The following is a 17,294-nucleotide window of genomic DNA, read 5'->3' as shown; positions in this document are numbered from 1 at the left end:
ATTAAACTCTGCCGGTCTAATAAATTCCATGATAAAGTGCTGCGTGCTCTTGGATATTGGCTGAAACTGAGCTCAAATGTAACATAACGTTACTTACTATGTTGTAAATAAGTAAATGGGTATATGAGCCGACACTAGCCTATGTTTTAACATGGACATATAAATGGTATGGTGAAGTCAGAAAATTGATATCTTAATTTTAATTATTTTAATTTTCATATAAATCGGATTTTATAAAATTTATTTTGTATGAAAATTAAAAAATTTAAAATGATGATATCAAATTTCTGACTTCACCATACCATTTATATGCTCATGTTAACATAGGCTAGTGTCGGCTCATATACCCATTTACCAAACACCCTGTATAAAAAAAAAACAACTGTTGATATTGGTTTTTAATTAAACCTTTAAGGAAGTCCAATATTACGGTTTCTTTCATCCTAAAAGGATTTATTATGGGCCCGAGATTGAGATTTAACATATCCGTAAACAGATTTCGCCGAATTGTTTACGTTGCGATTTTATTCAGCCGCGAGCCCTTGTGACAGCGCCAAAACATTATTGGAATACTCACAGATGTTTGCCTTAAATGAAATGTCGCAGCAAAATCGTAGAGCAGACTTATTTTATTCCACAATTTCAGCGAAAATCTGCGGTAGTACAGTGAGAATAGGGGAAATGTTTACGAAAAAACTGCGTAGAGATTTTCCTTAACGACCGTAGAAAAAATACAAGAAATATCACTTACAATTTCTGCTTAATATTTCCTGTAAATAAGTTTAATCAGTATTGACAGAAGCATCGTGGAGTGCAAAAAATTATATGTATAGGTACTTCTCGTCTACTTGAAGACCAGTAAGTCGTAAAATACTCGTGCAATGAAATGAGTTGGTTCAATGTTCCAAGAAACTACACATTCGTGATAAATAACTCCCCCGCGCTATCTTGTCCGACCAACTTTTTTAATAAAGGGTCATGCAACATACCTAAGCTTTCAGAAACTTAAACTATGAAACAAAGTTTTGCGTTAAGATTTTTTGGATTTTGTGGGAATTGATTACCACACATGGAACAACGAAGCAAATTAATTTGAATGAAAAGTAATAATTATGTAACAATTTTTGTTTCTGTTAATCACAAAACTTATCGGAAATTCCATATAATTTGTCCCATCTCCTAACAAAAAACCTGTTTGTAAGGAAGTCATTAATTTTTATGGGATAGGTGTACATTTCATTTTGGGTTGTAGAGTAATTAATTTGGTTACTATATTACCATGCAACCAGTCATAAAGTGACTTTACCTGTGAAAATGTTCATTATACTTAATTTTTCACGCGAAAAAGACGTTGCTAACGAATAAAGTATGACCCTCATCATCATTTCACGGAGCTGTTTAAAGGTAAATTACCCAAATAACTCATTTAATGCCGCAGATAATTCACTAAGCACCTTCGGAAATCCGGTGAAAAAATAATTCTAAAATAAAATTCAGTTTGGAAATATCTTGAAAGTGAAGATGCGTGGACTTTTTTTAATACACTTGATATTTGATGATTCGATCCACGTAGCATGTTTGTCATTAATTAAGTAGAACAAGTCGTGTCTTTGGTAATTGGAACCTAATACATAGGTTTTTGACAAGCCAATTACAATCAAGTTCTCCTTCGTAATTTGAGGAACTTGTTTGTACAAAATTTGGAGTACCTATGTGACTTGTTACTATGTTGTAACCTAAGGAAAAATGTTACATAGAGGTACATACGATGTACCTATTAGGAAAAGATATCAGTTTGTGAAAACATTTTAGGGTCTCTCATTTATTATGTAGGTAGGTACATCACATTTAGAAAAAGACTACAATGAAAAAAAATACAAATATTTAATTTCATAATAATTAATGACTGGAAGACGTAGCGTGGAAAGGCCTACTACTAGGTAGACCGACGATCTGGTAAAGGTCGCGGGAAGAGCCTGGATGCGGGCAGCGCAGGACCGTGCATTGTGGAAAACCTTGAGGAGGCCTTTGTCCAGCTGTGGATGTCATTTGGCTGAAACGAACGAACGAATAATGAATACCTAATGCAAACTATATTTAAACTGACAATGTTACATCCCAAAGCACTAAAGGGGGAACTAGATTAAAAGTGGGAAGAGCAAACTTTAAAATTAGGTTAAGCGTTCCACTAAACTATGTTAGAGATTTGGCAGTGGTTTGTCACACTGCCATACTACAGTCCATAATAATACGCATACTGTTATTATGTGCAGTAAAATTAGGAATTCCGGGAGACTGATATTTAAAAACATAACCCTCCTTCTAGCGCAGTCGGATAAAAAGATGTAAATATCAGTCTCCCGGAATTCCTAATTGGATAGATTTAATTAGATTCTTAAAAAAATGTCAATATTATTCTTGACAATAACGTCTTGTCTAATTACTTAGAAGAAAATTAAATTACCAATTTTTAAGATCTCATAAATCTGTAAGTCATTTTAGGCATATCCATAGAAGCCCAAAATAGTACTGTATCTAAGTAGATTAACGTATGTAAGTACTAAAATACCTAAGGGCTAAAAGGTCGGGCTTCATACGGGTCCTATTAGGAGAGGCCTAACCGCAAAAGTTACTTATCTTGTCTGTGTTATCCACGTTCCCACACTGGGTTTAATCAGATAAGCTCTGATTAACTTTTGATGGACATTGTGATCAATGTTATTGTATTACTAAGTAGTAGGTCTGTATGTTTGATAATTGAAAATTTAGCTTAGGTCTTACAATGAATTTATTAGAAGTCCATCTCTGTTTAGGATTTATTATTTTATGTACCTAGAATACCTAGAGTACAATAAAAAATATAATTTTTTCAAATGGCAAATCATCGTTTTCAGTAAAAAAAAATTCCAATTCTTGATATAAAAATAACTTGCATCAGCGTCAAATACTTCGTGACACCCAAAAAGTTCGCAACACGTCTTTGTTATTAATTTAATTAAGGCTGTGTTATCAACTTTTTGGTCACTTTGGTTGTCACGAACTATTTGACGCTGACTGTACCTATTTTAGACTGGGTTAGACGGGTTGCACCATCTTACTTTAACTTTGACATACGTCAAAAATATGTCAAACTCCATACAAAAAACACCGGTTATCGGTTAAAGTTACGGTCAAAGAAGAACTAGTGCAACTCAGCCTTAAATTGTTATTTTTGCCGTAGGTGGCGGAGGAGCACAGCTAGGCGAAGCAGACAACTGTGACCCTGGCGAGCTGAAGGTGTGCGTGGACCTGATACCAAGAACACCTATTGGCCTACCAAAGACGAGGGACGAGCTCGACCTACATTGCTCGTAAGTAATTCACTGTTGAGGACAACGTTTATTGAGAGTAATTAATATTTCTCAGCGATTAGAGTCGCTTCTCAAACTAAATTTTAATTAAACATCTTGAGTTTATTTAAAACGTTTGAGAGAGCAAAAAAAGGACAAGTCTTATTTTAGAGGTAAGCTGAAATATTAAATATTAAACTGAAAATATCTAATGAGTAGGTACCTACGGTTTTCGTAACAATCTAAATCTGTTTAAATGTTTCTAATATTCTGAACATTATTATGATAGATTACAAGATTTATTTAAAATGTTGTTTCAAGTTAATACCTACCAAAGTAACCTTTTATTGAAATTATCCTCACTTCTTAGTATAGTATATTAAGTCGGCCGTTTGGTGTAGTGGTTCAGAACGGACTACTATGCCGAGAGGTCCCGGGTTCGATTCCCGGCCGGGCAGAAATTGAAATGATGAATTTGAATTTCTGTGACGGGTCTGGGTGTGACTATGTATAATATTTATGTATTTACAAAAAAAAAGTATATAAGTAGTATATCCGTTAAGCTAGCACCCATAACACAAGCATTAAGTTGCTTACTTTGGGGCTAGCTGGCGCTGTGTGAAATTAATGCCCAAAGAATGTCCAAAGATTAAAATCTTTAAATCTGAGCTTACATTTTCAGATCGTTGATTTCTAGCGAAAACGTTCTGGTGAAAAGTGTTTAGTTGTGCCATTTTTCTAACAGGATAAGTAATAAATTGTGAAAGCATAAATTACAGAATATTGAATTGGCTTACTCAACATTTTGATTTAATTAAAAACTGCTAGTTTCAAATAGAATTCTGTTTCACAAATTATAAACTTAGCGATTTTAAACGTCAAGGGGAAGGAAATATCTACTTTGGCCAGTATACAGTTAACGTCAACATTGTGTGACGACATAAATGCGATAAAGTATGGCGAATATACGGTTCACACAGGAAATGGCGTGTCCAGCCACCGAACTGACAGCCCTCGGGACTGTTCCCCTTTGGGGACAGTTGCAACGACAATATATTCCCTAAAACAAACAATAGCTTTTGTGTTGTTGCGAATAATTCACGTTTTGTATTTGAGTAAAGCCTTTTTACCCAGAGCGAGCCGTTAAATATGTAAAGTAGCGACATGGCTTTGCTTTTTTTTGGTAGCTTTAACCGAAGGTAAAATTAACTGAAATGTTTTTTGGTGTCACCCATTTAACGTGAGCCGCATTGTTAAATAAAGATAGAGTAACTATTTATTAATGGGAGCCAACTATATCTGTCGAGAATCGAAAAAGTAGAAATAAATGGTTTCTCGAATGGAAACCACGTTTCGGTAAATGTATTGTACGACGAAGAATTAGACCGAACGACCTGTGAAAATAGATTAGTAGTAACTGAAGGAAAAATTCAGGAGACCGTGCTTTGTGGCATTCTATGTGGGATGCTTCTAGCAGTGGACGGTCGTTAGATAATAAATGATCACTGATGATGTTCATCAATTTAGAACATCCAAACACGTGATTTTATTATTAGTGTTTTTTTTTTAGAATTGATGAGTGTGGCATTTAGAAATTGTAAGTACCTAGTAGTTATTATTTTACAAACAACGTTACATATGCTTTAAAAAATGTGCCTATCAAATCTATTCGATATAAGAAAATAAACTCCCATAGGCACAACCACAAAAACGTGGAAAACAATGGCATGGAATTTGTAAGCACTAATATTTATGGGTTACTCCTGGTAGATCAGTTTCCCCTCGACATGTGCTCTGGAGACTTGGAGATAATGCATTGCTTTTCATGCTACTGGAACGTACGATGGAAAAGCTTTTATGGAATATTTTATGGACTGGAAGTGTGTGATGTTCCGCAAACAAACCTTTAGAACGAAATATTAGGGTATGGGTAAAGACCTTACAAAGGAGGTAGTCACCGTAGGTCAAATTCCACATAAGATAGTTGAATGGCATTAGTCAAGACTTTTTGTATTTATTTCGCAAGTCTCTCTAAAAGTAAAGCGAAGTCAAACGTTATAAAATGCAGCAAAGCATGCAAGTGCAGTCAATAAGTTTAAAAATAAACTTATTATGAGCTTTGCATTTACCCAATGCAACGTATTCAATTATACAGCTCGTTGACTTTAAAAAGAAATGTGAAATTCGTTAATATTGTGCACAACCTTTCTCATGGCTGACATTTTCCTCAGAAGCTCATTTTTCACCACGGAATGCTATCGCCATACCTGAGACTGTGTATAATCTGGGAAATAAGGCAAATAGGTAGGTACATATTATTATCTATCGTATGCAAGCAAAGGACAATGTTCGTTCTCCATACATTGTTCGCCTAAGAACCAACAATTTTGACATATTACTACCCGAAAGCGAAATAATACGATTCTGTGTGTAAGAACAATGATTCCTGATGGACACTTGCCATAAAATTAATGATTAAGAATATTAAATCACAGCGATTTTATAATATGTCGTTTATGACAACATGGCGTCTAATGTATTAGACCATGCCACGCACCAAAACGTCCGGAAGTTGTAATAGTATTATAGAATAAACGTTAAAAGACTTATTTATTTAATTTTTCAATGCTTAAGTGTCCATTAGAACGAAAGGGTGCTTAATGTATTAAAAAAAATAGAAAATAATTATGATGGGTTAATGTTTTTTGGCGGTTTTTTAGGCGGTTTCTGACAATGTCCTTTCTATATTAGGCGTGTCGGTTGAGCTTAATCTTTTTATTGCGTAAATAATTTCCAGAACTCTTTTTGTAGCGCAAATATAATATAACAGTACCTAATAAGAGACTATGTTTATTTTAACATAACGTATGGGCGTGTAATTAAGGTAAACGGCTACTAGTTCGTGATAGTACGTAAGTTCGTAAGTTTTTTTTCTAGCTCAAATAATAAGCAAATGGAATATTATTTATAAAAATTCTTCATTACTACAAAAACTCTATTATTTAAGCTATCTATCTGAAAATGTCTGTAAAAAACTGAGCCAATTCTCATTTGCACTTTATAGGCTCCAATTAATAGTTAATGAAAGCGCTGTACTAACAGCCTACCACAGCTATGTTGCCTCAATACTTAGATATGGATTAATTTTTTGGGGTAATTCATCTAACAGGGAAGTTGTATTTAGAGCACAAAAACGCTGCATTAGATCTATGTATAGTCTAAAGTCAGATGTCTCATGTAAGCCTTATTTCATAAATAAAAAAATCTTGAACTTACCTTGTCTATACATTCTGGAGTGTTGTATATTTATAAAAAATAATATTGATAAATTTGAGTTCAGGACCCGTGAACGTCACAAAAACAAACTGTGTGCCATCGAAGCTAAAACTACTTTATTTAATAAGAGTTTCTTTGGAAATGCTCCTCGTATCTATAATAAAGTACCGGAATCCATACGAGACATAAATGACTTTAACATATTTAAATTAAAGCTTAAGGAATATTTAATTGACAAATGCTATTATTCGATAACTGAGTTTTTGACAGAAAAAATATGCTAATGAATTTTATTTGAATCAATATAAATATAATATTATGTAATCAATCGACATTATTTTATGATCAATTGTAATTTGCATGCTAACTGACATTAGCCAAATAGGAATGCACTTTTAATAAACTTCCAACACCACTTATGTATTTACCCTATTTTTTGAGCAAATAAATAATTTGAATTTGAATTTGAATTTGAATTTAAATTCGGTATATGTTTCGTTCACTAGAATTTATACGACACGAGTTTGAAGTTCACATATATGACCAATTTTAAGATAAATTAGCATAAGTAGTACCAGCATAATTTTGGTTTTATTTCGATTTGTTTTTTTGTATTGTATATGGGATAGATAATAGGTAATTGACACATTTTGACAATAATCCATGAATTTTACTTGGGGAATTTGGAATAATCAGTATCACGAAACAAGGAACCGTATTATTGTTACTTTTTTCCAAGTTCGTGATATATAAATGTATGGTGTTTGGTACTTTTATGACACACACCATCAAAGAAATCGATATATTTTTTAGTTTTTAATACTTACCTACCTAAGAAATGAATTAGTTAATAACTTTTTTTTTATTATGAGTCATTGGCGTATCTGGCGTTATTTTCAGGGGGGGGGCTACCCTCACTTGAAACAGCTCCAGGGGTGGGATTATGGGGATAAGGGAGGGGGGGGGGGTTTTTAAATTTATTAAACCCTTAATCATTATTAAAATATCCTAACTGTATGCATAAAACCTTATCCCGAAATAGGGGACATGAGTTCACGAACTTAGAAACAGAGCAAAATGTTGTCACGAAACAGGATCCAAACAAGAGGTCCGCAGAACAATTAATATAAAAAAAAGTTCAAACTATATAACTATAAATTATATATTAACTTACTGTCAAAAGACCAAAGTTTAGCATACAAAAGCTTTCACACTGATATCATGCTTGGTTATTTTTAAATAAAATGTTAAAGTCGTAAGAGCCTTAATATACCGAAGTAGGGGGCACTTACCTTAGGGACTTTATGTGCACAGTAGTATTATTGTGCCACATAAATACGTGTTTCATTTCTTTGTCTACCTCTAAAACATGTCTGTTTTGTGACGTATTAACCCAATGTACCACTTTTCTCTTTCATTTTTTGTTTCTATCCGCTTTGTACTTCGTAAATATTACAAGGAATCCTTTATAAGAGCCGTTAGAATAAGTAAAAACATCCAGTTTTTCATCACACAATACGAATTGTATCTTCCACGAGCACCCACAAAGTTATATTTACCTTTATCGTTAACTTTCTTTCTTGCAAAGGTAACGTTCAATACATCAAAGTGGATAAACATTATTGACGGGGAAAATCGTGCGAATAAACATTGACATTGTATGTATGCCGGAAATCTAAATTAATAAGAAGTAGAAGAGGTTTACCTAATTAGTGATAACCTTTTGTTATACTGAACTGTAAATACAAGTTTCATCCAAAGTCAAACTCTTAGGCTAAGTTACACCAACTTACTTTAACCGTAACTACAGCAATAACCAGTGTATGTAGTTTGACAGATTTTTGACGTTTGTTAAAGTTAAAGTAAGATGTGAGGTGCAACTCAGTCTAAAGCCTGATTTACACGCATTTAGTAGTTTTTTTTTATTATTTTATTTTCTAGTAAGGTTTACAGTTTACTTGCAACTTCGTACTAAATTCAGTGTTCACTTAAAATTAAGTTAAAATTTAATTACCTATTTAACTACGTAATACGTGTAAATCAGCTTTAGTATGCTAGTCTTACAAGGGTTTTTGCACATTAGCAGGTTAAATAAATACCAATGCATGTGTATGTCAAACTCATTACAACGTTTACCCGCAGCTCAACTCGCGTTGATCAAAGAAACATCCCTCGTCGAGTGCATACAAGTCTCGTAATTGAACAGGTTAATTACTATTCTGTGCAGTTTCATTCATTAAAATGAAAACGTTCACTTTGGAACCACGTGATGTGTTATACATATTTCAGGCCATTGTCTTCTTACAAAAATGTTAAATAATTTATAAATTGTAGATCAAAAAAAGTCTGATCAACACAAAATACTGAAGTGGTTCAGTACTTGGATGAAGTTGTTCAACAAATGATTAACTAACATTAATATTGTAGAGCAAAGGGCCGAAAACATTTCAAAACGTCAGGACGTCAGCATTTGATAAATCTTTCGTCGAGTATTCTACAGGGTAGACGTGATAAATGTCAGTTGCCAGTGAAGTGTAAAATTGAATAGCTTAACTGCAAAACCCTCAACAACAAAAACATATTTTGTCGTGGACAGATTCCACGAGACGACCATTAGAAGTTCACAAGTCAATTTGGAACTCATCCAAGAAGCTTACATGGCAAAATACTCGTATATTATCACCATGCAGGTGTCGAGTTCACAAACCATGTTCTATGTCTTTGAACGCCATTCGTAGTTGAGCCTGTTAAGTATGTATAAATCGCTGCAGTGTTGCCGTTTATGTAGTTTCTTTGGTAACAAGGGTACTTAGGTAGCAGTTTCTATTGGAAAAACTGTAATTGAGATTATCGCTATAATTGCTATAGTACTGACGGAAAAGCCTGTAATTAAATCGAAGAGTTAACGAATTGTACCATTATAGAAACTTGCTCCTTGGGTAATTTAACTCCCAATAGTTGGTTTGTAATCTGGAGAGCAAACCGCTGTATTGAACGAATGTCAAGTCAAGATTAGTGTAATGGCGGCAGCTGTAATTGCCAACGGCTCTATTAGGGCGCTTTCACATCAAGCAATTTGGTCGCGCAACATAATTACATATTTGTTTTTTTACATTGGATGTTATTTTACCACTTTACACTTGGAGCTACTAACTATACTGCAACTACGAAAGCTCATTGTTGCAGTGTAACACCGACAACAACACAACTACTAACTACTACTAGGTACCTGCTATTGTTCTGGTTTATATGCAACGAGGTTCCAATAATGTGACAATTCCCAAAACAAGTGACATTATCTTTTATTGCGCCGTGGGGTATCGAATCTACGGGGAGCAAACCAATTAGCGTACATCGAATGCGTGCTGAACGCAGGTATCGGATATTATTCTCGATATTCAATTCGATTCGCAGGATTGATATTTTGCTGTAATACTGGTTGTTTGTGTAGGTGTGGTGTAGGTTTGTAAAATACTAGTATAATTAAGATTACTTGCACTGATTTACTTCTAATGACTTGAATGTGAAATGTGGGTAATGACGTCATAGAGACATACTTTATGAAGGTGAGATGTAAAATGTTCTTACCATAAGTTTGTTAGACAAACGTACCTACTGTTGACCTACAGGTCAAATATTACGGTCAATGACCAGCCGTCATAGTGTTTTAAATACATTTTGAAGCTTTAAAAGTCCTTCTGAATAGAAGATTATTAACTTGACCATTCTATAAACCACTACATTATTTTATTAACCAAATATTTTCGTCACTCAAATAAAATTTTTGAAGCTAAGTATATTTATTTAGTAACCGTCGCGTCCCTACTCTGGATTATCATCAGCCATTCACATTTCGTTACTAAATGTAGACCATATTTAACTTTAAATTTTAAATCAAACTTCAAACCACTAAATTACAATATTTTGGAGATTATGTTGGTACAGTATAAAAGATGTCAATGTAAATGTTTGTCAAATGGCTGGCTTTGTGAATTTACTATATTTTAATTTTAAGAGGCATTCAGAATAAGATTGAAAATATTTAATTTTGCATTTTGGTTGAAATCTCTAATCATTGTGGCGACATTATAAATCAAAATGTACGAGTATTTGAATGGATTCTTAATTAACGATATTTATTCAGTCTTTTAGTGCGGTCTCTAAGCTAAAAGATTACAATCATGCACCGTCCATGTTTTTAAGCTTGTTAACTGAGTATGATTATAATGATCTGAATCTACTTTCCAATGACATATAACATCTCCCTGCTTAACGCCTCGCTGCAAAGGAATCGCCCTCGTGCTCTGCTCCTGTACTCGGACCGACATGGTGGCGTTCTTGTACAAGCACTTCAGCACCTAGATAGATAGATAGATAGATAGATAAATGGTTTATTTGCAAAACACATTGACACACAAGAAGCAAAACGTAAGATTAATAAACACAGGAGTAGCAGGAAAGATATAGTACATTACAAAGAGAAAGAAAGAAAATCCTGCGCGCTAAGGTATAAGTGTGCCGCAGCGATGCAAAAAAGCAGAGAGCTCAGTGTAGACACTGCTCTGAAATGAGCAGAACACTGATTTTCAGCTCTTGCTTGAAAAAAAAAAGAAGGAAGACGCACGTGTATGGTAGAGAATAAGGTGGTGAAAATGTTGTAATATTGTAAACCTACATAAATATCAGAAATTAGGGAAATATAATAACTATAACTATTGTCCTTATATGGTTTATACATACATATACCAGGCGCATCAAGCTCGTAAGCCTTGATAGGGTTACACTGGTTGAGGTGGCCCTTTTCAAGACTTGGAAGCCTGTGGGTAACAAACCATTGGACGTGGAGAGGGTAATTAATTATACGTATATTTTCTACTTTGCCGAACATTAGCGCGAGAACGGTTTGTCCAAAACATATGAATTTGGTCTTATTCAATGCAGGATTAAGTGCCCTTCAACCGTCATGAAGACCACTTTTTGATAGGGTAAGTCCTTTACGCGGTATTACCGGAAAACCGAAAAAATGCCTCTTTCGGGGGCCTCCACCACTTAAGCACAACTCCGTCGAAGTCGAAAACTTAGGAGAGTCTTAATGGGCAACCAATGAAGCCATTAAAACAATAAAATCTTTTGTAGGAATTATTTCCGATTTAAAAGCTAATTCTACTGGACTATTATGCTTAATTAAATAATATGTAAGTTGACACTGACAGAGACTAGCAAAGCAAAAATAATGGCGGCAATGGTCAAATACAAAGCGCGTTCCATTTTGCGCCCGCGCGCTTATACACTCGCGAGCAAAAGTATGGAATCACTTACAAGAATTCCGAGTGCGAGCTGATTGAAAGCGTGCTTATCGGTGACCTGCCGTCAATTTCAAGCCTCTGGCAGGCCTTTTTGGAGTCAAATTCTATTGTTTATAAAAGCGTCTTAAAACTTTCGAAACCCAGGACTGGCTTATGTGGAGCTGACGTGCGACAGCCCGCTGGCTGAGCCCTTCTTGCAATAGTGCAACGATTTGTGCTGCTTCTGAAGGTGTAGAATCCCAGGTAAAGTGTCAAAAGAAGCGGAGATGTGTATGGATCAACGTTTGAAAGCAAAAATCCGATAACACTTGCTTTTATGGGGGGTAAATAGGCCGCAACTCGCGACGTATCAAACAGTTGATACATGTCTTTTTCCTTACTTCTTCACATCAGCCGGAATATCTTTTTAAATACTGGTGTGATTTAAATGAATTTTGTATCAATTTAAAGTTAAAAGTTTAATCTTTAAAATGGTGCTACTTTTTTTGTTACTAACAAATTGGTTAGTACACAAGATCGCGTGGAAACAACTTCATGTAAGTGATTCCATACTTTTGCTCGCAAGTGTAGCTTTAGCTAGAAGATACATGGTACTTTAGTTCAATACCATAGTCATAGACTATACTCTACTCATTCACATTGCATTACAATAATTGTTTTTATTGATATGACTAAAGAAGCATGTTCTTGTATGAGTTATTAAATTATCTAAAATCGTAGAAGAAAAACCGAAATAACCGAAAAACCCGGTTTTATAACTGACAAAAACCGAGTTCCAAATTGTGTCGGTTATCCGGTTTTTCGGTTATCCGGTTAACCGGTTTGCATGCCCTAATTCAAGTCTAGTGTTATCATGTAAGGATAACATTATTTTTCACCATCCATCAATCAATGAATGAAACTAATGAGTTTCTATTCATTCATTTTGGGAACAACAAACCATTACACTTACAGAGTGCTGTTTATTTTGTGTGAAGAAGAAACACTTCATCCCCCTACCCACGTATAGACATAGAGACTACATGTGTTACAGTATCCAGGATTCTGTGTATAAGTGTAACATCGTATCGTCCCGTCCGTCCGCATTCAATTGCCTAGACTGCTGGCGATCAGACCTGAATGAGTACACACAATCACAATACTGCTAGGTATATGTTTGTATTGTATCGCACAGCAGCAACTATTTTGTACAGTGGAATACTATGGGGACTTGAACCGATTGCTAAGAACCGAACATAAATTCGATTATTTGTATTAACAAGTAATGAATCGCTAGGTATTTCAATTTGATCGCCCTAAATGTTCCTTTTATTGAAGTTACTGCATCCTATTATCAAGAAAAAATATTTTTTCATCAATAAATTCGTAAGCTAATTTATTTTCTAAAGTAATAAAGCGTCTTATTATGAGTAGCAGCTAATTTGGAAACTTTAAATGGCATTCATTATTACAATTTTATGGACGAACTTTATCTTTGTGGTAAACAACTTCAAAGTTTAACAAAACGTTTAACTGTTAAGAGGGACACTCAAAGATAGTAATAATATTGTTCAAGCAGCCCTTGTCAGTGACTGTAATAAACAAGTAAGCATCTGTTTTCAAACTGTAATTAATGTTTGGTTTAATGTAGCTGTGTTAAATAAACAAGAACTTAGAAATTCAGTCAATCATTCATACAATTTAGATTCAACATATTTATCAAGGCAAGGTTATAATAATATGTCGTTCTGTGATTTTGTAACCAAAATATGTCATAGATAAGACAATTTCCTCGCTCTCCAATTGTTAACACAGCTAACCTCAATACTCGTAGGTTTTGGTCAACGTACTGTCATTTATTTGGTAATCACAAAATGTTATTTCTGAGTTAATATTCATATACCTTGTGATCTACATAATTATTATGTTATTATGTAAGTAAAACTTACGTAAAACCGTTTAAATTTACTTGATACTTTGGATAAATCTACATTCTCATTACTTATTCCTCGATCAACTGTCAACAATTTATCAACTATCAACCTTGTGACCTTCATTTGATGGATGATTGAACGACTGAACCCATTATTGCAGAACGGTTACACCAGCAGCTTATTGTCACCACGTTAGCAAGTCATCCCCGAAGGGCCGTTTGCTGGGTAGGCATTTATAATTCCGTTACGCGAACGTGCCTGAACGCTATGTAGCAACTACCGCGATGTAGGTATGCTGTACCAGATTGGTGTGCGAAATATTTGAAATAGCTACGCAGGGTAAAAGTGCCTTGACTCTTAATATATTGAATGTAACAAAATATTAAGAGTTAGTAAAGCCCACCCAACTAAAATTAATTAATATCTGTCTCAAACGATTTGTCCTGTTCAATGACTCCAATGTGCTTGAGTCCTGAGCCGCATCACTTTTTACCGTAAAAAACAAGCTTTATGGACCAGTATAAATGCCAAATTAGGCGCATGATGTCGCAAAATTGGATGACGTGCACGCAATCCTATCATAAACCGAGCAAATGTAAGGGGAGATTTATATTACAACATGCCTTTTGTTCTGCGGGTTCATTGTAATTTATGTTACAACGGACAATAAACGGCACCAAATAACGTATTATGCTCGTTTGGAGAGCGGCGAGATATGGGCATCGCTTTTTTAGCATTCTGAAATTTTGGCAGTGTTTGGTCGAAGTCGGATGCACATCGGATATTCACTCAACCTATTGTATTGAAGCTGGAATGGAAACATTGAATTTTCAGATATGTCCAGTTTATTCTGTAATCTATTTTGATATTGTTTGTTAGAGCTCGTGAAACACTTCAGCATCAGTAACCAGTTTTTCAGTAGGTATCCGTTTAGAAATAATCGAATAAGATCAGTAATCGTTTCCGCCCTGTATATTTACATCAATTTCATATCGCCACCTAAAACAACAAACGTTATAGGTATAAATAAATAAATAAAAAGTTTTTAAGTAGGTAGAACATAATATTATCTATGTAGAGAAAGAGACTCAATAAACCAGATTGAAAAACTTAGTAACCCCGTCAGTCTCGGGCTAGATAGTATTCATTACTAGAGTTAATTAAGAAGAAGAAGAAGAAGACTAGAGTTAATTTTTATGGTTAATAAAGTTGCTGAGACACATAAGTTCTGAGTGGCGACCACGGGCCGGAAGACGTAGTGTGGGCAGACCCCCAGTAGGACCGACTATCTTTGAAGGTCGCGGGAGGAGCCTGGTTGCGGGCGGCGCGGCGTAGGACCGGTCGTTGCGGAAATTTTTGGGAGGGCCTTTATCCAGCAGTGGACATTATTTGGCTGAAACCAGGCCTCCGTCACTCGCCTATGCCGGCCGAGATAATTACCTACAGCGCGCGACAACTTCAAGTTGCAAATCAGTCCGGGCCGCCACGCGCCTGTTTGCACACGCGTATTTCTATACACGCTCGGTCGATCATAGTCGCAATCAAGGTTTATTGTTCCAACAGCACTGTTATTCTTCTTTAATGAAAAATTTTAATATTTAGGTATAATATTTAACTGTAGTGATTTAAATAATAAAAAAAAACGACACTTTTTAAATAATAAATTATTTTGAAATACTTATGACAAAAAACTATAGCAAAAAAATTATTTTAGCTAATAAAAACATTAACTTTACTTCACTGTGTCTATTTTCCGACACTACACCTTTTAAAACTGTTTGTTTAATTTCGAATTATCGCAACGCTGAAGTTTATTAATAGGTACTTTAGAGATGGTACGATTATACAAACTCCACTAGATTAAAGTTTTCTAATCGTAAATACAATAAATGCCTCTTAAAATTAAGTTTTTATTTATTTTACTTTGCTCATACAACCCTGACGCTTGAGCGGTGACGTAGATCAATTCTAAACACAAAAAAAATGCGCTCTTGTGAGNTGACGTAGATCAATTCTAAACACAAAAAAAATGCGCTCTTGTGAGCGTAGTAGTAAGGTGCGATTTCGAATGCACCATGTGCGTTGGATATTTTGCATTATTATTATTACCGTTAAAATGTCGGCATCTGATCCTACACAAAGGAGTGCAATTTCTGTTGCTACTATTATGTATTCTGTGCTGAAACGAACAAATTAAAGTTTTTTAAGGTATACCTACAAGCGTAAATGTAAATAAACACCCTACACATTGTCCCGTTTATCCTTCACGCAGAGTTCCTGAAGGAGCCAGCGTGCTGGGCTCGCGTGTCTCCCGACTGGAGTCGCTGCGTGGACGAGCTGCAAGGGGCCGTCCGGGACATCACGGATCGCGCGCAGCAGTTGACGTACTTCAACAGAAACGCTGAACTTTGCTGGTATGACTTTAGGGTTCTTTTAAGCATAATATGCAAATAAATCATCATTTTTCATTTTACTTAGGACTAATGTAGTTTGAGCTCCAAGAGGCCGTCCGAGACATTACGGACCGCGCGCAGCAGTTGACGTACTTCAACAGAAACGCTGAACTTTGCTGGTATGATTTTAGGGTTCTTTTTAGCATAATATGCAAATAAATCATCATTTTTCATTTTACTTAGGACTAATGTAGTTTGAGCTTCAAGATGCCGTCCGAGACATTACGGACCGCGCGCAGCAGTTGACGTACTTCAACAGAAACGCTGAACTTTGCTGGTATACTATTCAAATAAATAATTATTTATCATTTTACTTAGGACTAATGTAGTTTGAGCTCCAAGAGGCCGTCCGAGACATTAAGGACCGCGCGCAGCAGTTGACGTACTTCAACAGGACCGCTGAACTTTGCTGGTATGACTTTAGGGTTCTTTTTAGCATAATATGCATATAAATCATCATTTTTCATTTTACTTAAGACTAATGTAGTTTGAGCTCTAAGAGGCCGTCCGAGACATTACGGACCGCGCGCATCAGTTGACTTACTTCAACAGGAACGCTGAACTTTGCTGATATGTTTTTAAGGTTGTTTTTTCACCAGAATTGAGATATGCAGCAATGCTATGGAAATGAGAGCTACGTCAACGTTTCCACTGTGTTTACCTATGTAGCGAACTAGCGAAGCGAAGAAAAATGGGTTCGAACTAATCTGCCTTTAATTTTCTTTCTCAAATTCATTGATAGAAGTGATAAAGATACTTAGCTACTTTATCAATATCGATCGGTACTTACTTATTAGAAGATTTTTATAGACGCGGACTTAGAACCAATTAAAATAATAATAATTGAAAGATATGCCTAATTATTTAATGGACATCACATGTAAGGCCAGATAACAAAACAGTGAGGGCATATTCCATTAGCCGGCATTGGAGGCATGACAAAGATAAAGCCAGAAGTGAATGAAATTATGCTCGTGTACCCACTTTTCCACTGAGTTTGAGTGTTTTATGAGGCGG

At 35.2% G+C, this 17,294-nt stretch overlaps 1 protein-coding gene across 1 annotated transcript in view; it reads left to right on the top strand.

Annotated features, from left to right (window-relative positions):
* Positions 1-17,294, top strand: part of LOC114364303 (uncharacterized) — a 35,882-nt gene that overhangs the window by 14,115 nt on the left and 4,473 nt on the right. The window contains exons 2-3 of the mRNA XM_028320408.1: positions 3,221-3,350; positions 16,059-16,238. Coding sequence (XP_028176209.1) covers positions 3,221-3,350; positions 16,059-16,238 — 310 coding nt within the window. The remainder of the gene's footprint in view (positions 1-3,220; positions 3,351-16,058; positions 16,239-17,294) is intronic.

This window comes from Ostrinia furnacalis, unplaced genomic scaffold (assembly GCF_004193835.3).
Source record: "Ostrinia furnacalis isolate ACB-3 unplaced genomic scaffold, ASM419383v2 OfSCF7368, whole genome shotgun sequence".
Classification (NCBI taxonomy): Eukaryota; Metazoa; Arthropoda; class Insecta; order Lepidoptera; family Crambidae; genus Ostrinia; species Ostrinia furnacalis.
The sequence above is the reverse complement of the archived record's forward strand: the minus strand, read 5'-3'. Positions and strand labels throughout refer to the sequence as shown.